Source organism: Quercus suber, unplaced genomic scaffold (genome assembly GCF_002906115.3).
Source record: "Quercus suber isolate HL8 unplaced genomic scaffold, Cork oak 2.0 scaffold_52, whole genome shotgun sequence".
NCBI lineage: Eukaryota > Viridiplantae > Streptophyta > Magnoliopsida > Fagales > Fagaceae > Quercus > Quercus suber.
The window spans coordinates 857,199-880,131 of record NW_027069517.1 but is presented as its reverse complement, the minus strand read 5'-3'; the positions used below and the strand labels follow the sequence as shown (position 1 = coordinate 880,131).

General features: G+C 33.1%; 1 protein-coding gene across 1 annotated transcript; it reads right to left on the bottom strand.

Annotated features, from left to right (window-relative positions):
- Positions 1-14,544: 14,544 nt before the first annotated feature.
- Positions 14,545-15,043, bottom strand: LOC111996464 (histone H4). Its single transcript, XM_024028449.2, has one exon. The coding sequence runs from the start codon at positions 14,946-14,948 to the stop codon at positions 14,637-14,639; it is 312 nt and encodes a 103-aa protein (XP_023884217.1). The 5' UTR covers positions 14,949-15,043; the 3' UTR covers positions 14,545-14,636.
- Positions 15,044-22,933: the final 7,890 nt, after the last annotated feature.

The following is a 22,933-nucleotide window of genomic DNA, read 5'->3' as shown; positions in this document are numbered from 1 at the left end:
AATTTTTTAATGCTCACGTTAGTTTCCCTGTTAGTTGGCTGACGGAATAGCGTTTCAAGGACTTAAATGTTCTGCGTTAATTGGTTTAGAGACTAAAAGTGGTAAAAATAAAATGTAGGGACTAAAATAAAAATTGGGTCAAAATGTAAAGACTAAAAGTGCATTTACGCCAAATTTTATTTATGAGTTTTGGCCATTTCACAGCATATTTTCCAAGCGGCAATGCAAGAAAAACTTTGCAAAGGCAAGAAATGTTATATAATAACCTGAAAATTTTTATGTTTGAGGACTTATTTGAATTATAAATTTTCCTAAGATTCAATACTGTCCTCACATGTTGTAATAAAAATCACAAGTTCATTAGTTACTACTACGTAAGTATCATATAAATGTAAATTAGCTCAATAAATTAGAATTGATTCTTTTTTATTATAGAAAAGAATTGATTTTTTTTTCTTCTAAATTTACATACATGAATTTGTATATAAGTATAATTGTTAGGCGGAAATACCATTTTCGTCCCTATATTTTCACGCGATTTCCACTTTGGTCCCTAACTTTTTTTTCCCCGATTTTAGTTCTTATTCTAGAAAACGCATCTCGTTTTTGTCCCTATCGTCAGTGCCCTAACGGCAAAGTCCTAGGTGGCAGACGGAAGCTGACGTGGCACTGATGTGGCAATTAAAATATTATTAAAAAAATATTATTTAGCTTTTTTTTTAATGCCACGTTAGCATTTTAATTTTTTTTTAAAAGCCACGTCAAAAAATTTTAAAAAATAAATTAAATTAAAAAAACCTTAAATTTAATTTAATTAAAAATTTTAATTAAAAAAAATTTCTTAATGTTCTTACTGTTCTTCATCTTGTTCTTCATTTTACAACTTATTTTTCATATTCTTCCTAAATCAAACCCAGCAACCAAGAACTCAAACCCATCACAAGATCACAAACCCAGTAGCCCAAGAACTCAAACACAAATCACTAGGACATAAATGAAAACAAGAAGAAAAAATTAAATTAAATGCTAACAGGAAGAATGAAGAAACCAATAACTCAAATCTCTAGCAAATCAAGAACTCTTAAATCAAACCCAGCAACCCAAGAACTCAAACCCAAATCTTCAGCAAATCAAACCCACAAATCCAGTAAACAAACCAATCTCCAACAAACCCATAAACCTATAATCAAACCAAAATCCCAAAACCACCACAATCAAACCCAGATCCCAAAACCACCACCACCACCACTGACCAACAGATCCATTTTCAAAACCCTAGAAAATTCAAAGCCCAGAAGGAGAAGGAGAACAAGAACAAATCCAGAAACCTCAAAACCCATCCCAAATTAAACAAATCCACAGCTCAGGTGGCTAGATCGGCTTCAAGCGGGAGACGTCAGCGGCGAGATCGGCTTCAGGCAGATTCAGGCAAGATCGGTTTTAGCGGCTTGAGGTGGCTTTAGGTGAGATCGGCTTCAGGCGGCTTAAGGTTGAGAGAGGAAGAGAATGAGAGTGAAGAGGGAGCTGTGGAGGATGACTATGGCTCTGGCGAGATTGGTGGCTTCGGCGAGATCGGCAAGAGAGAAGAACTCAGATGCAGAGAGAAAAGAATGAACTCAAATGAGAGAAAAGAATGAAGATGAGAGAAAAGATGAGATAAAAGAGAGAGAGAAAGTATAATATGGGTGTGATGTAGCCGTGGGTATGGTGGATTTCAGAGTGTTTTGGTGGTGTGGGGTTTTAATATGGGTTTGAATTTAATTTTTTGGATTTTAAATTTGCTGGGTTTGTGTTTTGTTGATCTTGTTCTTGTTGGGTTTTTAATTAAAATTTTTAATTAAATTAAATTTAAGGTTTTTTTTTTTAAATTTAATTTAATTTTAAAATTTTTTTGACATGGCTTTAAAAAAAAAAATTAAAATGCTGACGTGGCATTAAAAAAAAGCTAAATAATATTTTAATTGCCACATCAGCGCCACGTCAGCTTCCGTCTGCCACCTAGGACTTTGTCGTTAGGGCACTGACGGTAGGGACAAAAAAGAGACGCGTTTTCCAGAATAGGGACTAAAATCGGTGAAAAAAAAAGTTAGGGGCCAAAGTGAAAATTGCGTGAAAGGGACGAAAATGGTATTTCTGCGTAATTGTTATATAATTAGAGTATAATTAGAAGGGTCCATATGACACTGGGACGGAGCCACACATTGGCCTTGGGTGGCCTTTGGCCCCTCTGATATTTAAAGAAAAAAAAAATTGAATATATATTAGGGCTTGTTTCAAATTGTACTCAAGGAAAATAGAACATGGCCCCCCCTTTCTTCGAAATCTTGGCCTGAGGCCTCCTTTGAGTTAGAAGGAATCTTTAAGGTAGATTATACTTCAGGGTCGCCATTGATGCTTCAATATTTGCATATTTGAAGAAGAGAGAGTTTGAGAGTTAAAAACTGAAACTGAGAAGAGGAAACCATATGGAAAAGAGACTGGGAGTATACACAAAATTTTTTATTTTTTATTTATTTTATGAAGCATAGAGTGCCACGTTGATTTGGAAAACAAAAAAACAAAAATACACTACCCGGTTTTTTGATAATGAGTCATAGTTAACACAAAAAAAGAAGATAATTACAGTACTCCACCCTTATATTGATTATGGAAGGTTCTCTAAATCGCAGCGTGGCTCGGCGCAACCAGCTAGGATATGCTCACTGTAGCATACTTGGTGTGGAAGAATAGTGATACAAGTGAGGTGATACCGTGTTGCAACTTTTTACTTCTACTCTTTATATTCCTTTTCTTTAGTAGTATTAATTTAGAAACACTAAAATTTCATCAAAATTTTGGCATCCTTTATCACAGTATTATCACTTCATCTAATTGACTGAGCCTTCCACAATCGCAGCTCAAAAATAAGGGGAGGAATGTAAAAAAAAAAAAAAATACTTGGTGAAATTTTCAGTATTAATAAACTAATTGGTTTGCATTGCTTATATGTGGTGGGACGTCCATTATCATTTACACCCAGTTTTCATGAAGCTAGAAAAATTTTCAATAACTATAAGCCAAATATGGTGGTATCTTCAATAACTAGTTAATATTATCTATTTTTTATCAAAGGAAATTCAAAGATATATACAAAGATTCAGTGAAATAATAAAAGGAGGTACATTGTCATATTGTAATCAAATAAATTCAAGAACTTTTGAAATCGGGGAAGACTTGATGTTTGAAGGAGACAAGTAGGGGGTGAAGTGTATATTATATTATGATAGGCCAAAAACGTATTGACTCCTTGTGATTAAATTAATTAATTAATTAGCCAAGTTATTAATTAATCAATTTAACATGTAAACGCGTGATAGCACAAACAAATCATCAAATAACTAAATATGCTGCAGAAATTAAATGACATGGTGATTTGTTTACGAATGAGGAAAACCTAACGGCAAAAACCCTACCGGATGATTTTCAAGTCACCACTCCCAAAACTCCACTATTATTACAACAAGCAGTTACAAGTAAAGAAATCTCAAGTACCTTACCAACATACAGTTGAACCCTTACCCCAATACTCAATTGGACTTGTTCTGTAGTGACAGTTTCCCCTTTTTGATGCACGGCTTCCAAGTACGTGACTAACCAATGCGCGAATCCCAGTACGCGGCTTCAACACCAACTGATAGAGAGGTTGGTTGCAAAGTTCTTCAGTTCATCCTACACGATGAAGGTCAAGTAGATGCTTGGTTACAAAACCCAAAGGTACACATACACAGCAACTTCTTCAAGAAGAGATGAACTAGGTCAAGAACTTCGTCTCCGGTCACAATTTGCTTCAACAGAGATTTCTCAATGCTTGTTCAACTTGTGAATTGTTTGACGGCCTTTAAAACAATCCTTTTATATATCTAGGGTTAGAAGAAAAGAAGGCCCAAAAACATACTCACGGATCCTAAGAAATCAGATTAGAATTCTGGATTTCTTAAATCTTGACAAATAGGAGGTGTCGAGCAGGTGTCGAGCTTACGGGCTTGAGACAGCTTTCTTTAAGCTCAATAGATGCAGCTGTTGAGCCAGCTATCGAGTTTTAATGAAATTGCACTATCAACTTGTTTTTCTTGGACAGACTTGATGATTTCAACACTTGATCTTGAAACCTTATTTCTTGTAGTATTAAAAACACCTAGAACTACCCAATTATGAGTAAAGTCCGTTTTTTCAAAAGATTAGCCAATTACATAAAAGAATGACATATGTTCTCAATGAGTGAACCATATATGTCCTAACAAATTAGTTTGAACCTTAACTTCTCTTTTATCTCTACAGCAACAGCGTCTCAACAACTATGGTTCTACTATGCGTGTGAGTGATGTATATGTGAATAAGTGTGTTAGGGTTTTAGACCCCAGTTGAGTCAAATTTAAAACAGATTTCTAACCAATTAATTAAAATGATTAACTAAGCAATTATAATTGAATTAACAAACATCACACAATCAACAATCACATGAACAGCAAGAATGATGACCTAGGAAAACTTTTGAAATTGTGGTTTCAAAGTTAAAAAAAAAAAAAAAAACCCTAGGGAGTATTTAACCTAAACAATCCTCAAGGCTTCACTAATATAATTAAAATTTATACAATAAACTTAACCCTAAATTTACTGTTACCTCATGTAGTATTTACTGGTGTGACCACACATAACTCCGAATCCACGGACTCTTCTACTGGGAAATTGTTGCACACAAACGCACCTGTTTGTAACTTTGAGACTTTACTCAAAGATTTAGATCTATTGTGGTTGATTTATTTTCAACAACTTTCCTGTAAAGCCAAATTTGTTGTTTGCACGAGGTCTTTAGTTATAGCTTCAAAAGGGCTTGGAAAACTCCAAATTTGTGTACAAAACACTCTCTCTTGAACAGTTCAAAATGTGCTTTAGGATTTTTATTTAAATATTCTCAAAATCCATCAAAACTCTAGATCCAATGGCTAAGAAAGAAAGTAAGATTTCAGATCTGCACAAATCTCGATCGATTGAGATAAGTGAGACAGTTTCTACACTTATCTTTTCTTACTTCCTTAAGTCTTCTATTGTGCTAAACTTCATTTGTCTTGTTTTTGAATATTTCTAGACTAAGCACTAGACAAAAACTAAGTTCTAAAGGTTACAATTTGTTCATATATAGTTGCCAACCTAGAAATATAGACTTTACAGAGTGATATTATTAGAACAAAAACTTCAATACAAATGGTTTCGGATAGGGACAAGGCGGGTTAAATTCACGACATGGGGACTATGGGTTGGTGCCAATCCGGTTAAAGGTATTTTGGTAAAAGACAAACAGTTATAAGCCAACTACAAACACCATACCTAACCATTGGTTAAACTGTCAACCAATGAATCAAACAAAAATTTGGGCTATCATGAAAGAAATACCAGATTAGAAAAAAAAAAAAAAAACACTCAATTAAAACGAGAAAAACCAATATGGTGTTTTAGAAAAATCCACATAATTTTATTCGAATTGTCTAATTTTTTTTTATCAAATAACCGTACTTTCTTTAATTTTGCACATATATTTATGAATTTTTTTCTTTACGTCTTTTAATTTTAAAAATTGAAAAAAGTAGTGAAAAGAAAATTCAAGTGTCCTATTTTTTGGGTCATTTTTATGCATAAACACACATTAAATTCTATCTTTGAATAAATTTTTTGAACTATAATATACTAATAATATTAATATTTGTTATACTCTCATAAACACACAGATTTATCATGGCCACCATTCCTTGTATATAGTACGGTGGTGTTAACAGAATAGAAAATTCATTTTCGATTCATCATCATCTCTGCATCTACCTAGATGCAAAGATGATGTTGTGAAACTGGCACATTTCAAAGCAACCAATTGTAGAAATATTAGTCGTATAAGGAGTAGGAACACACGTAAAACTAACCAACCCAATTTACGAGCTCTCTTACTAACCTAGGGATTCTTAATTATGATCCTTTTGCATGGGTGGTGTTAGGGGACAAATTTTGCACAAAAATTCTTTCAAAAAATGGACCTAGCCTACTGACCCCAGAAACATATGCATCATATTCTAGCAAATTCAAGCCTATAACCCATGGAATGCAGCCCAAATAACTCACAGCCCACAAGCATGCCTATGAAAAGAGATCAAACAAGCAGGAGGAGATGGGCTAATTTTGGTCCCACATGAGCAGCCCAAAGCCCACTGAAATGAACACCAAGGCTCACCAATGGATCAAGTCAATAGCCCATATATTGGGCCGAAGAGGCCAACTTGAGCCCACGGAATTCATACCAAGTGAGGAAGGTTCCACTACCAATCAAAAGCTAAAATTAAATAAATTCCTTCATGAAAATGTAGACCAATCCCATACACAAAAAAAAAGGAGAAATGAATTGGAGACTAAAAAGGGTCATTAGCATGCATCAACTTGGGCCACATAAATATCTCACAAAAGAACTTTTTTTTTTTTTTTTTGCTGAATCTCACAAAAGAACTTGGAACACCTGTGATGTGACTATGAGATTATTGGACCCATTATTGATGTAATGTGTAAGTTTGGGAATTCATAAAATCAAAAAAATATTTGTTGCGTTATAAGTCTAACCTGACACTGCCCTCTTTTTAGGCAACATCTAATTCTCTCTAGTTGTGAGGTTTGTTTAGCTTTTTCCCTCCTTCTTTTGCAGGTTTGGCTGTTATAATTGGAAGACACAATATTGCCTTTCTCATCATTTGTGTGGATGTGAGAAATGGATTTAACTCCCTAACACAAAAATTGGGCCATTTAGGAAGCCCAATCAAATTTTGAAATGCAAATAAGTGAGTAAAAGATTCTAAATAGGTGGTAGCTAGCTTAACTCAGTCAAGAGAATCCGATTATAATTAATCGTCAATATGAATCATGACATATGCAAGAAGTTTTTATTCTTAGTATCTAGTAAATCTTTGGAGGAAGAGTAACAGTAACACTTTGTTTGGTTAGGAGGGTTTTGGGAAGAAAAGAAAAGAAAAGGAAGGAAAGGAAATAAATTTCTTTGTTTGGTTAGGAAGAATTGGTGTGAAGGAAAGGAAAATAAAGGAAATAAATTTCTCCATGGCCTGCCATATTCTTTTCTCCCAAATTGGGAGGAAAAGGAGAGAGAAGAGAGAGTATTTATGGTGAGAGACCCACTAATAAGGCATGTTTCCTTTTCTTTCTCCCTTACAAACCAAACAAGGGAAAGGAAAAAAATTTATCATTTCTCTTCCCTCTCCTCTCCCCTCTCTTCCCCCTTTCCCTTCCCTTCTCTCCCCCTTTGTTTTACCAAACAAAGTGTAAGATGCAAAATAATGGGGAGAAGAAAAGCCAAAAAATAGAAGTAAAGGGTTGGAGGAAGAGCAATGGTAAAGTGAAGATTGTGAGAGTCGAAAATTGAAAAAATGATTAATTCAAAATAGTTGACTGATGTGGCACAATAAAACATTAGTTTAAAATTAATTGCTAATTCTCTATTATTATACATACATACATACATACATACAAACATACATATATATATATATATATTGAGAAGAATATTATTATATATGGTATAAATTTCTATTTTTTAATAGAAATATTATTTAAAAACTAGGTTCGAGGAAAATTCTTTTAATTAGTCACATGGTTTTTTAAATAAGTTATGCGATTTGTTAAAATGTGAATGATTCTATAAATCACGATGTAATGAGTTGGAGGAGAACTTTGACATTTTATTATATACATTTTAAGTGGGGAAATGAGATTCAAACTTTAGAAGTGTCTATTAGAAATACCAGAAATTTGCTATTTTCTCTATTCTCTCTATTTCTATGTATAGTATAGATTAGTATTTTTCACACTAAACTCGACAAGTTTTTAATAGACAATGAGTCAAGAATGCCGGTGCAAATCTTTTGATTCGCTTTACAGTGTCCATGGACAGTGTAGTTGCACTTTTATATACAACTAAGTTTGATATTTAATTGATCCTCGTGGGGCATGTGCCTGCTCCAAGCTTGATCTTTTGGGGTCTTTTCCTAGACTGTATGTAAAACACTATTAGTAAGTGGTTTCCTACGAGTTATATTCGGATATTCCTCATTGTGATTGCATTATTGCAAGGTCCTGGAAGCATCATATAATAAAACTATAATTAAAAATGATAAGAACAAGTCTGTTTTCTTTATAAACACTGATAAGAACAAGTCAATGTTATTTATAAGTCAATGTTTCATAAGTTGGACTAAGTCACTAAGGCCTTGCCAGGTCAATTGATATGTTTCAAAATGCCATTAAAGTTCAGAAAGATTGGTTTCAATTTATATTGACATACCTTCAAATCCTTCTCATCAAATGTTACATATACGGGGTCTTCATTGTGAGTGTTCTGCAAAAACTCTTCTGTGGTATTGAAGTTATTTTTTTTTATCAACTACTTTTCCTCCTGTTTCCTTTGCAGCGTCAGAGGGTAAGGAGAGTAAGGAAGATTACTCGTGAAGCTGCTACTTATTAGCGAAAGCGGTACGTTGTTTAGCATTTAGAGCATTATTCCTTTTCCTTTTTGTTTTCTCTTTCATTTTCAAGAGAACCAAACAGATCGAAACATGTGTCTAGAACCTGCTAGATCGTGTTCCTATGCTCGAAAATTGCAAAAAATTTCTGCGTTTTTTGGGTCACATGTGGTTTGATATATATATATATATATTTTTGCTGAAACATGTGGTTTGATTTGATTTGTTGATTTTGATCCAGATTGATTAAGGCTTAGGTGTTTAAGATTTTGACAATTTAATTAAATATGTTGGATTCAAAATTGTCACTAACCTGAGGCCATTTGTCATAATTTATAACTCATTTAATTTTTTTTTCTTGTATCAGCCAGTTCGAAAATCCTTTATACAACTATTACATGCTTGTATTTATTTGATTTGTTTTAGGCGTATTTAGATAAGTTTAGTGTCCGTGATACAATATTTACAATTTTAGTAGGAATAGGCGAATAGCTATTTTTGATACTCAATATTATAACTTTTATCTATGTCCAAGTTTTAAAGAAGGGGAAGGTTTATTATACATGACCTATCATACACATTGGATATTTCAGCTTTTGAACTGAAGCTATGATCTCAGTTCAAAAAATAAATTTTATATACAGTGTGTGCATTAACTAATTATTCTTAATGAAAAATGGTATAGAGAGATTACACTTATTTGGAGGATTAGTCGAACCTCCATTTTTTTTTTTCCTGACGTGGTATAAAAAAAAAAAAAAAAGGGCTTGCTTTTGGGCTTCAGCGAGGTATGGTTTTCACTTTTCATCTAACTTTAGAGGTTTAGCCGATGGGATAANTGAATACCTGATATACCCTCACGCATTTTCTAAATGACAAAATCACCAGCCAGCAAATAATCTCACCTCCCTGACTTTCCAACGACTACACTATGCTCAAGGTCTCAGGCGGATGTTGGAATGGGAGTGAAGAATGTTGACACAACAAAAAAAGAGCTCAATAGTTGCAGTATTGAAAATGGAAATAAGAAAGCATCACTTGTAGGAACACCATGTCCACTAGCTCCTTTTTCCATGTTTGCAATAAAAAGTTGTCCGAGTGAACTGGGAAGGAAATATTTGGTTTCTCTCTCACTGCTGTCTCTTCTTCACTTTCATTATTTGTGGTTGAATTTTTTTTTTTTGGAAAGGTTTGTGGTTGATATTAGCATTGGGGGAATAGAAAGTAATTGGGGTTATTTTAATTTAGTTTTTGCTTTTGATAATAATACTTTTTTTATTTAAAGAAAAGATTAGAGGGGAAGCGAATATTATTATTATTTTCATGAGTTACTTCAAATATAATAGAATAATATCATCATAATATCATCAGAATTAAGTATTTTCCAGTTATTTTTGGTATTTTGCACCAAAACATCAATTTTAGACTAATACTATACATAAATTTTACAAATTTTACCAAACATTTTAATATAATTTTTAAAATTGTGTTTTCCAAACGCACATTTTAAAAACCCTATTTTTAAAAACGCTTATTTTCAAATAGTTTATCCAAACAGACCCTTAGTTTGATGATAAAAAATTATTATCATGAGCAAATGCGATAAGTTAAAACTATCTCAAAAAAAAAAAAAAACACAATACAAATAATTTTATTGTATTAAAGAGAGATGATAATTTATTAGGTGTTAAAAATTGAAGGGTAAAACTTAGATATTATTTGTATTTAAGTGGTTAATATGTAACAACGTATTTGAATTTAATTAGTGAACTTAAGTCTTAATGTATTAAATTTAAGATACTATATATAAAAAAATTAAATTAAAAAAATAAAAACTAATTGTTGGTTTATATATATATATATATATATATAAGAGATGCTACGTCTATAACAATTTTACAACATTTTTACAACAAATCACAGGTGGCTAGTTGTTATTGGTTCAAATTTTAAACTAACACTAAGATTACTTTTTTGCCCCAACAATAACAACCAGTAACAACCTGTCACTTAGGATTTGTTGTAAAAATGTTGTAAAATTGTTGTAGACATATCATTTCTCTCAATATAATTCCATAAGAGCATCTCCAACAGATTCATTAAATTTTTGTATTATTTGGAAAATAAACAATGACTTTTACCTTTATCTATCCACTTTTTCAAATTTACTTTCCAACAGATTCTCTATCTCATTTAAATATTATTTTTTTATTCATTATTTTTTATTTTTTTTAACAACTACACATTTTCCAAAATTTTTTTATTCAACACCAAATTATTATAATAGAAAAAAATGATTTGAAGAATGAACAGTAGCCCATCAGACTTGATGGGCTACTGTTCATTAGCAAAAAAAATTTCCAAATATAAACAAGCTGCTGGAGCATGAACAGCAACATATAGAATATGAACAGTAGCATATAGAACATGAACAGTAGCATATATTTTTTATATTTTGGCTATGCATACTCTGTTAGAGATGCTCTAAAACGGCAAAGAATTTCGAACCGACATTCTATTAAAAAGATGACAAAGTGTTATAATTAAGTTACAAAACCTCCTCATTCTCAAAAAAAAAAAAAAAAAATTACAAAACTTCCTTTTTTTTAAAAAAAAAAAAAAAGAGTTAATAGCATATTGTCAAAATTAACCTTTGTCTATTCAAATCTTGGAGATAATTAACAAAAGCAAAAAGCCAGATAAGACCATCTAACAACCCTAGGATTGTCCAACAGCAACGACAACGAGCATTTCTAAAATAATCACGCATTCCATCCAAAATAAATAAAACCATCACGCATTTCTTATAAAAAATTAAAAAAACAATCACGCATAAAATTCGATGTAATCGAGTTCACACTAATAATGAAGAAAGAACTTTAGCCTGAGGTTGTCTCATCACGATTTTGATTGAAGTTGACGCAAGGAGCGATGATTCTGGAAATGGTGTTGAGCAAAAGACAGAGTCAGGTACAACAAGTTGGCCTTTTGAAATGACAACCGCACAAAACGTATCGTTGAGAATAGACAACCAGACATTATCAATTTTTTTTTTTTTTGATTGAGACATTATCATGTTTCTCCTTTTCCATTCTTTTGATAAATGGATACATTTGTCATTATCGTATTTGCCCATATTAGCCAAAACAGACATTCAATTATTTGATGTAAAAACCTTATCTCGACACTTTTTTTTTTTTTGGTAAGAATTAAAAACAAAAAAAAAAAAAAAAAAAACTTGAGTGGATCAACCACATGTCGCTTTATCATCATTAACTTATAGCATAATTTTGTTGTTAACTCATGAATTTGGTGGACTAGTGGATTAACCACACAATTAGTCAACTTATATACTCAATTTTTTTTTTTTTTTTTTAAAGTATATACTCAAGTTATTAGCCCTAAGTTTAAGCTCAACCAAGGAGTAATATATAACTGAATTTAAACACTCGAATTTCATACAAGACAATTTTACTCCACTTGATTTCAAGCCAATCATGACCAGTTCAAATTGTCTAGCAAAACCCCATATTACCCTTCAATTTTTTTATACTTTGAGCATTTGAGATTTCTTATTTTGGTTTTTTAATCTATGTATCTTTGTATAATAATCTTTCAAAATGTTCTCAAAAAAAAAAAAAAACACTATTTTGATCCCTACATTTTGGAGTTACAGTCAATTTAGTCCCTACATTTTAGTAGCAGTCAATTTGATCCCTATTATTTTTAACTTGCAGTCAATTCGGTCCCTACCATTAACTCACTAACAAAAAATGTCTATGTGACAAACAATTTGCATTGTTAGCATGTCTAATATTTAAATATTAAATAAAATGTTGACGTGGCAAAATTTTAGTGGCTACATAAGTGCTTAGATGGCAAGAAAAATCCACGTCAGCTTTTTAAAAAATAATTTTCTTTTCTTTACCAATTTTGTTCCCATCTTTTTTTTTTTTCTTTTAATTTTATTACAATTTCTTTAACCATTCATCGTTTAGAAACTATTCATTCATTGTTTTGGAAACGGGTCACCACAAGAGGCTATGTCCAGTTGCAACACCTGGGTGAAATCTCTCTTTTGGAAATGAATTAGTATAAAAGAACATTTCCTCTGATGACAGCATGACACACCTCTTACCAGTTGTAAAGAGGAATGGGAGAATGCCTCCATTTACCATTTAGATTACTGCACTAGAATTGAACCACCTTTCCCAAAGTTGAAGCAACATTTTGAAACCCAATCTTCACTTCCTAGTAATCCCAATAATCAAAATATGCTTACAGATCAAGAAGATGGTCAGATGATCCATGTACCCCAAAATTACAACATCTAAAAAAGAATACACAACAAGAGAACCCAAAACTGAAACACATTTCAATCAAATCCATTATCCTTGTGCCCATTTTGCATGTCACGCGGTGACGGCAACAGAGAATACGAGAAAGAGAAGCATCGGCCTCCCGACAACACTCATTGCCGCCACTACCGCCACCACCACAGCACAAGCATCCGCCTCTCTCTGTCTGCTAATCTACATGGATCTCACCACCGCCGAAGCTCCTTTTTCATTTTTTAATCTCTCTCTCGCTCTCTCTCTCTCTCTAAAAGCCCTCTTTGTCTCTCTTGACCAGCCACCATTGCTAGATCTGCACTGCCACAACCGCTAACGTCAATGGCTTCTATCTCGTCCCCTTTCCTCAAATAAACCCTCAATTCACACAATCAAACTTAAATCTAACCATTTGTCACTTATTCTGATTCTCTCCAAACACAAGGCTCCTGCTTTGTCTCTCACATGGGTTTCCTAGATCTATGATGGAGGAGATTTTTAGGTGCTACAGAGGACTTGGTTGTCAAAGATTGGTAGTGCGAATGGGTGTTTCGCTAAAAAAATGGAATAAAATTAAAAAGAAAAAAATAAAGATAGGAACAAAATTGGTAAAGAAAAGAAAATTATTTATAAAAAAAAAAAAAAAAAAAATCTGATGTGGAGTTTCTTGCCATCTATGTATTGATGTAGCTACTAAAATTTTGCCACATCAACATTTTATTTAATATTTACATATTAAAGATGCCAACAATGCAAAATATTTGTCACGTAAACATTTTCTGTTAATGAGTTAATAATAAAAACAAAATTAATTATAAGTTAAAAATAACAGAAACCAAATTAACTACTAATAAAATATATTGACTAAATTGACTGTAATTCTAAAATATAAAGATCAAAATAATATTTTCACCCAAAAAAAAAAATTCAAAATATATACACTAAAATGTACAAATACTCATGTCCCCATATTAATCCATGTATCTTAATATATACATTCTATACTTAATTAACTTTCATCCAAATAAACAAAGAGTTCTTATAAATAAATAAATCAAAAAGAATTCAAAATGTAAATTTACTTTAATCAAATTTCATCAAGGAGATAATAACAATAAACTTTTAGCAGAAAAATTACATCCAAAATGAACAAATAAGCTCACAGTCACTCTTTTACCCAAAGATCTTCATATTTTGCTACAAAATCAAACTTCAAAAGCAAAGATCTTTTTCAAAATCACCATATTTCAATCAATTAAAGGCATATTTAGTCATCAATTTCAAACTCACATTTTCACATATATTTTTTATCTATACATATTTTAAAAAATTATAAATAACATTTCTCTAACTACTTTACCAAACATTCTTAAAAATATATATTTGGCTTTAAATTAAAAAATTAACTTATTTTACTATTTAATTTATTTATTACTATTTATAAATTCTATTATACTTTTTAATACTATTTATAAATCTTACAATACTATTTTAACTCACTTTTACCTTTATTTAAAATCTTTTTAACAAAATATTTTTAATTTCAATAAAATAAACAAATTTCAAACAAACCCTAAAAAAAAAAAAAAAAAAAAAAAACACAAACACAAACATTGATTCAGATCAGAATGAGCATAAGAAATGCATTTCACATTTGAATCCATCTCACAAAACAAGGAAAGAAAAATCCATTTCATTCATCAAACTAAAAATGATCGCTTAACAACATATACCAAGAAAAACAGGTACAATTTTCAAATCATCAACCCCCAAAACCATACAAGGTCCTTCCCTGCCTCTTGAGCGCGTAAACCACATCCATGGCGGTCACAGTTTTCCTCCTAGCGTGCTCAGTGTAAGTCACGGCGTCACGGATCACGTTCTCCAAGAAGATCTTGAGGACTCCTCTGGTTTCCTCGTAGATGAGGCCGCTGATCCTCTTGACTCCTCCTCTCCTGGCCAATCTCCGAATGGCTGGCTTTGTGATTCCCTGAATGTTATCTCTCAGAACCTTCCTGTGCCTCTTGGCTCCTCCCTTGCCCAATCCCTTGCCTCCCTTTCCACGGCCTGACATTTTTGTTGCCCTTGAAAATCTGTGAGATTGGATTTGCTGTGTTGAGATTTGGGGATTTAGGGTTAGGGTTTTTGATGTGGTAGTGAATGGTGGAGTTGGGTATTTATAGGAAGAGGGTTTTGGGGGTTTGAGCGGGACGAGAGGGGTTTTTTTGAATTTGGTTTGGGATGGTAGGGGCCGTTGGATTTTTAAGGTAATCGACGGATGGGAAGATGGATCCGCGTTTTTGGGTTTGGATGGTTCTGGAGCGTCGATAAGATGAGGATCGACGGTTGAGGGGTTTTAGATTAATGTGTGACACGGATCGCGGTTCTTTCTTTTTTATTTTTGCCTGTGCTGTGCTCTGTGGCGGGCTACGGAAATTTTTGTATGGCGCTTTCTTTGGGACAAATTTAAATGTTTGTTTGAGAATATTTTTGCCTTTTAGCGTTTTATTTATTTATATTTTATATATAATTTTTTAAAACTTTTTATTATAGATATCTTTTATTGTTATACTCTTCCCTAACCGATTTTAAGCAAATCAACAAATAAAAATAGTTTATAAACATGAAGCAAAATCTATACATACACACACACACATTCAACGCATAATAAACAAATATTTTCGACGAACCAAATAAATCCCTTCACCCACATTAGGGGTGGCAATTTATGTTCGTGTCATGTCAGCTCATGAGTATTCGACGATATAGGTCAACACTAACTTGACATATTTATTAAATGGGTCAAGATTTCTTAACCCAAACACGACTCATTTATTAAACAAGTCAGTCGTGTCAACCTTTTTATCAAAATGGAAAAAAAAATTATGAAAAAACAAACAAATAAATAAATATTTTTAATATAAAATTTAGAACTAGCGAGTAATTGCATCACAAATAATCATTTAAAACTAAAGTTGTGTGTACCCAAAATCTCTTTAATGGACAAGGCTTAGCATTGGGGTCACAATTTATTTATATAGTGGATTAAGTGTTTCTTACTAATGGTAGCGCCTTACCAAGTATCTTAGTTGCACCCTCAACCTTCAATAATTTCTCCCTTCCCCTCTTCAAGCTTTTCTCTTCTGATAATACTCTTTTCCTCTCTCTTTTACTCTCTATTTTCTACCCAACATCAACAATCTTTTCTTTCTACCCACTCCTACTATTTATAGCTTGAGGTTGGTGGAGTGTTCATGATTGCGTTCTGACCTCACTCGTGTGGGTGGGGTTCAATTTAATCATTCCTGCCAAGGAATATGCTTCATTGGAAACAGTGATAATGGCATTGGAATTGGTTCCAACCTCCAAAAGATTGCTTGGCAGCAATACTCTCCAAGGAAATACTGAGCTGCCAAGATCATGGGCTGTTCCAAGTAAATGTATTCCCGACCAAGTCATACTTGATCGGTATGGGCTTGTCTATCATGCATCCAAAACAAAATGGGCTTACCATTAGATTTGGGCTCGGTGATGTTCCTAGAGATTGTTCGGGCCAAGGCCTAAGGTCCAATGGGCCCGAGAACATGTCCTGTACAATAGCCCCCCCTTGATTCGGCTACTGAGAATGAATTAAGAACAATCTGACAAGCTAGAAACTTCTCGGGAAGCTTAATCGTCAGTCATTAAATGAAGGATATGACGGTTATTAATGCCTTCTTAAAAGGAGCATTATATCAGGCTGTCAAGTCTAACCTCAATCATGACCTGACAATTCGTGAACCGAGGCCATACGTGTGGGAGTTACAAAAAAGAATTTAAAAATATTTTCCCACTTATTTTCATTAAATGCTCTCCCCCTATAAATAGTTCCTTTTGACTCTTCATACTATTTTTTCACGCCCTTACTCCTTCAACTTTCTCTCTGCCAAGCATACTCCTCCCCTGCACCAATTCTCCAACCAAGATCACCAATTCCTAGAGCCCACAATAAGTTTCCTCATTCCTTCCTTCTTTTTCTTCAATTTCTTTTCCTTACTCTAGATTTAGGAATGGGTTACTCACATCTTCTTAACACCGAAGCATCTTTGGCTAATTTTAGGGCAGTGTATGATATTCCTGTGGACGTAGATGCCATGAGAGTGATATCGCTCTTTAGTGATGCCCTCATGTAGTGTTTTTTTTCCCTTAATGGCCATTTTGGAGGGAGGGGTTAGATTTCCCGTGGACCCCCTAATACTCAGTACCCTTGGATTTTATGGTTTATGTCCCAACCAACTTCCCCCTAATTTGGCATTAGCAAGGCTTATGATAAGGTGGAATGGGAATTTCTTAGGCAAATGATGATTAAAATAGGGTTGGATGAAAGGTGGGTTCGATTGGCAATGCAAACAGTTTGTACAACATCTTATTCTATATTGGTAAATGGGGAGCCTAAGGGTTTTGTACAACCAACTCGAGGGATAAAGCAAGGTAACCCTTTGTCACCATATCTATTCCTTCTTTGTGCTGAGGGGTTATCTGGACTAATAAGGAAAGCTTCAGAAAATAGAAATACACATGGAGTTTTATCATGTAGGGGAGGAGTTCATATTTCTTATTTACTATTTGTTGATGATAGCTTGTTGTTATATGAAGCATCAATTGGAGAATGTCAACACCTTCTAGACATCCTGGGTCAATACGAAGAGGCATCTAGTCAAGCCATTAATCAACAAAAAACTTCTTTGTTCTTTAGCAAAAATGCAAATGAAGAAGTTAAGAGGGAGATACAGTAATTATTGGGAGCAAGGATTATGAATAACTGTGAAAAATTTCTTGGACTACCAATGGTATGTGGTAAATTAAAAGTGGATACTTTTAAAGTGATGCATCATTGAATCAATAAGAGAGTTATGGGATGGAAGGAAAAGCTTATTTCTAAAGCGGGAAGGGAGGTGTTGATCAAGACAATTGCACAAGCTATTCCACTATACTCTATGGGCCTATTTAAAATTCCAAAGGCAGTAGAGAACTCTATCAACTCTATCTTCGCCAAATATTGGTGGGGGCAGACTAAGGATGACACAAAGATCCACTGGATAAATTGGAAGAAATTGTGTATACTAAAGAAAAATGGAAGTATGGGTTTTCGAGATATACATGCCTTTAATTTAGCAATGCTAGCTAAACAGGCTTGGAGATTGATAAACCACACACATTATTTGTTTTATTGGGTTTATAGGGCAAGGTATTTTCCTACCTGCTCTTTTATGGAGGCTGAATTAGGATACCAACCATCATATATTTGGCAGAGTTTGTTGACTACTAGGGATGTCATTCTTGAAGGCACACGATGGAGAGTAGGAGATGGTGCAAAGATGGAGGTGTCGTTTTCATGCTGGTTATCCCATAAACCAGTGTTCATGGGAGAAGAAATGATATCTGCTAAGGTGTCTGAGTTCATTGATACAAACACGTGGCAATGGAATAGATTAAAGGTCTGTCAAACTTTTGCATTTATAACTAGGAAGGAAATCTTAGCCATACCACTTAATCGAAGCCGTTCAAGGGATTGTCTGATTTGGAAGGAAAATAAGAGGCATGAGTTCACTGTTAAGTCAACATATCAGGTAGCCTTTCATTTAAACCAGCAGGTAGAAGTTGAACATTCAAAGGCATAAGAAGATAGAAAATGGTGGAATAAGATATGGGCTTTGAAAGTACCTCCTAAAGTTAAAACTTTTTTGTGACGGGCTTGCTCCAATATTCTGCCTACAAGAGATAATCTTTTTCAGAGAATGATACAAATTGATCCAACATGTGAATTGTGTAGACAGATGAAGGAAACTTGTGCTCATCTGTTGTGGAAATGCCTCTTTGCTCAAATGTGTGGGCAATGATGAAAGGCAGAGTACAAAAGTGCAGTAATGAAGTGTGGGATTTTTTTTCATCTTTTTTGATATTTGGGTGACAAGCTAACAAAGAGGGAACTAGAACAGTGGGCTGCTCTGTCATGGGCTCTTTGGAATGCAAGAAACAAAGTCTATTTTGAGAAAGTCCAATCACAGCCAAAGACAATAATAGAAGGGACATTGCTGTTACTGGAAACATATCAAAGGGTTGCGTTTTCTCAAGCCAATGTATAAGTTTGGATGAAGATTACTGTGGTTTGTTTTGTTATAGGTTTGTATAACGAAGTAGTAGGCCTCTTTATTTTGTAGTTTGGATAATGGGGTAGTGGGTCTTTGTCTGAGTGTGTATCTTTGATTTCTTTTCTTTGGAGTGCAAGGGCTTCTGAGTCTTTGTGTTTTCTTTTGTTTTTTGGGGGGTAAATGGTTTCTAGAGGCCACACTATTTTGGTACCTCGTTCATGTATATTGTGTTGTAGTTGAAATACTCTTATCAATAAAGATTTCTATCATTTGTTTTCAAAAAAAAAAAATTGCAAATTTTTTTAGGGGCTGCTAGTTTTAGATTGGATCTTTTTTGGCTGGTGTGTTTTACAATGGATTTGATAATTTGATACATTTCCGTCTCCCAGTTTCTTATACTGAGCAACAACCCTCTAAGACCAGAGGTGATAGAACTATTAACATATCAATTTTCTAATATAAAACTAAAATAATTATAGTTTAAGGAAAAAGAAAATTTTATTGTAGCTAAAAAACAAGTTATGTATATTTCTATGTTGTAAAGCAATTCACGCATCACATATTTATTCTCAACAAAATAAATATTGTCATAAAATGTAAACAAATATCTTTTTTCTTAAACCTCCGGTAAAGAATCTTGCCAAAACAAAACAAAATAACATAATCCATTCCAAAACTAAGGTTGGCCAAAAAATCCCACACTTTTTAAATTTTTAGGTCTAGAAATTAGTGTCAATAAGATACATTTGGGCTCATGATCTGGGCAACCAAAGAACATCTTCTTATATATTGGATTTTCCATAAAAAATATGTTGGCCTCAGTCTTTGATATTGTATCTAAGTCCAATATGCCCAAAATTGCATGAACTTCTGCTCTATATGACTTTGAAAAACACTTTGCCATAATCTCAATCCCCCTATCAATTGTCATCGATACATTATCAAATGATTGGAAAATTACATTATTGAGTTCATCTTCTGCCAGTCATCTTTTCTTACTTTTAGAAGACATTGCATCTTGTAATGACACTCGAGAACGTGCAACATTAATTTATGATGACCTCTGATCATCTTCCGCTTCAAAGTTCTCCAAAGAAACTTCATTTTGAGATATCAAATTATCAATCTCATTAATAGTGGTCGATGTAGCATACCTATCACGTTTCTCCTTTGCGGTTTCGACATGATCACTTTTTGCTCTATCTTTAGCCCAAAGTTGTGCCATCTTAGAGTAGTTGGGTATAGGTGTTGTCATCCACTTCTTGGCTGCAGGTTTAGACTGTTACAAACCAAGACAAATGGTTAAACAACAAATATAATTATGTAATACAAAATTAAACTTACAAAAAATGGTAATTTACCACTATGAGTGACTCCCAAACTTTTGGTTCAGCTGTTCACATATTTAAAGAATATTCCATTCAAAACTATTCAATCCATCTTTAAATATGTCATAGCATTCATGAAAATTATTTTTTAGTGTCTTTTGTCTATTTTTTACCTTATCCTTGTTAATTTCCATGTGAAAATTTTCAACCAACTCTTTTACTATGTCATCATATGTCTTAGAGGTAAAAGTTTCATTAACTCTACCACTTATGATTACCTGATGTAAAAAAACATCGACTAAAGCATCATCTATAACACTACACCATTGTACTTCTTTGCTTGGATCTCTACCATTCTTCTTTGATATCTTACCCATGCTATAATTAATAGGACAAAAAACAGATATAAAATATTGTGTAAATATTAATATTAATCATCAAAAGATAGAGAGCAATATCAAAATGAAAAGAGAAATTTGCATAACATTTAGGTCTAAGTAATTGAAACATAGCATAGTCTTAAATGACATGACAACAATAAACACAAAAGCTGTTACATTTGGACATAGTTTTGTCACATAGCTAATGCTATAGAATCTCTTATAATATCTTCTTACCTAGCATCCTCATCATCTTCTCTTGGAGTAAGGTTCACATGTTCACGATGAGAATGTAAAACCTTTTCATCAACTTCAGCAATAAGACTTTTACTAGGATCGACACCCATTAAATAATTATGAAGTATGCAACATGTTAAAACAATTTCATTTTGTGTGTCAACACAATAACTAGGAAATCTCTTTTTAAGTACACAAAATGCTCTTTCAATAGCATTGCACAATGACGCATGTCGCAAATTAAACAATTCTTTAGCATTTTTAGGGGGACGAACATAGTACTCTTTTAAATGATAACGCACTCCCCTATAAGGTGTAATAAGACGACTTCTATTCATGCATCCCTCATCAACAAGATAATATTTACCTAATAAACAATAACAATTGTTAATTATATACTATATATTTTTTAATTATAAAGAATACATCCTAATATGTATTTGAATTCAATTTACTTTGTGCGATTTTCAAATTATCGTTTCTAGTTAAAGCACTCTTTATTATTCTCGAATTTGAAGCAGTTCCTTCCCATCCCAGTAATACGTACATGAATTTTAAATCAAATGAGCATGCCGCCAACACATTTTGTGTTAGGTAACCCTTCCTATCCCGATATCTTGGTGCATCCTCATTAGACACTTTGACACGAATATGTGTTCCATCAAGTGCCCTAATACAGTCTTGAAATTAAAAATATTTCTCAAAGACATTTACCTTAAAATATACTTATACTAAATTACTATTAAATATATAATATATACATGATATATTTACCTTAAAATATGGATTGAACCTACTACTTTGTAATATTTCAACTGGCAATTGGGTTCCATCAGGTTGTCGAAGAAATTGATCCACAACATAATTATTAATCTTAACACATTATGAAAATGGCGACTAATGGTCTCATTAGAACAACAAAAAAAGGATATTGTACGGATCTTCACATTATGTGATAGAGTGTGAAGAAACTTGGCGACTTGCTCTTCAACCATGGCACATTGTGTGTCTTGAAGATCACCGTTTCTTCGCAAAATGTCACACAAACCTTGAAAAGCTTGTGGACCCATGTGTATTACATCATAGCATTTTTCACTAGATATAAGTCGATGCATTATTTCATCTCGAACTAATTGTCTTTCTATGGTTGATTGTGTAGGAATGTGGGGACCACATCTTTTCAAACATTGCATTCGATGAATAATGTAGCACAAATAATGGCATGAAGCATGAACCAAGGCTAGTTTTCGCATATATTCTGAAAAAATTATGGCATTAAGTATCTCATCATTCAAATCCATCTAGGTAAAAAAAAAAATAGTTATGTTATTAGTCGGAGTCCTAATCAAAGAAATAGGCACATGTTCTATTCATTATAAAATTTAGACACTTCACAATATTTACCTTAAATGAAACAAAGCAAAAGGATACCATTCAAGTAGCACTCACAATACTGAATTTTGTTTTTCCATAATAATTATAAAATTCATCATAATTCACCAAATATTTGTTAACAAGATTTACAAAGAGAAAGAGAAATACGTAGGCAAATTTCTCTGCTGTTCCAATAGCCAATAAGTATCACTAGTATAGAGGAAGAACATATTATACACATACTAGCCGGTAATCATTTATTGAATAGACAAAGAAGAGCACTTAATAGATGTATATATGCAGGTAAGGTTTGTGAAGGATTTAAAGTTTTAGGTCTGGAGTCAATAGAAGCAATGGGAGAGGCCAAATTTATTAGCAACAATTATATTAAGAGTTATCTATTAGCATTAAGATTCAACATAAAAATTAAAACAAGATTTAATGTGGTTCAGCCAACTATAATCCTATATCCACTGACAATGCCAACAAAAATGCAATATTAATGACATGATTTATAAACACAACTAATGCTTATAAACAAACCTTACACACTCAACTCAAACTAAATCCCAACACTCTCTTTCTCTCTTTTCTTTTTTGGTTTTGATT

Coding starts and splice junctions, on each gene's coding strand:
- LOC111996464 (XM_024028449.2), bottom strand. CDS start 14,948: ATGTCAGGCCGTGGAAAGGGAGGCAAGGGATTGGGCAAGGGAGGAGCC.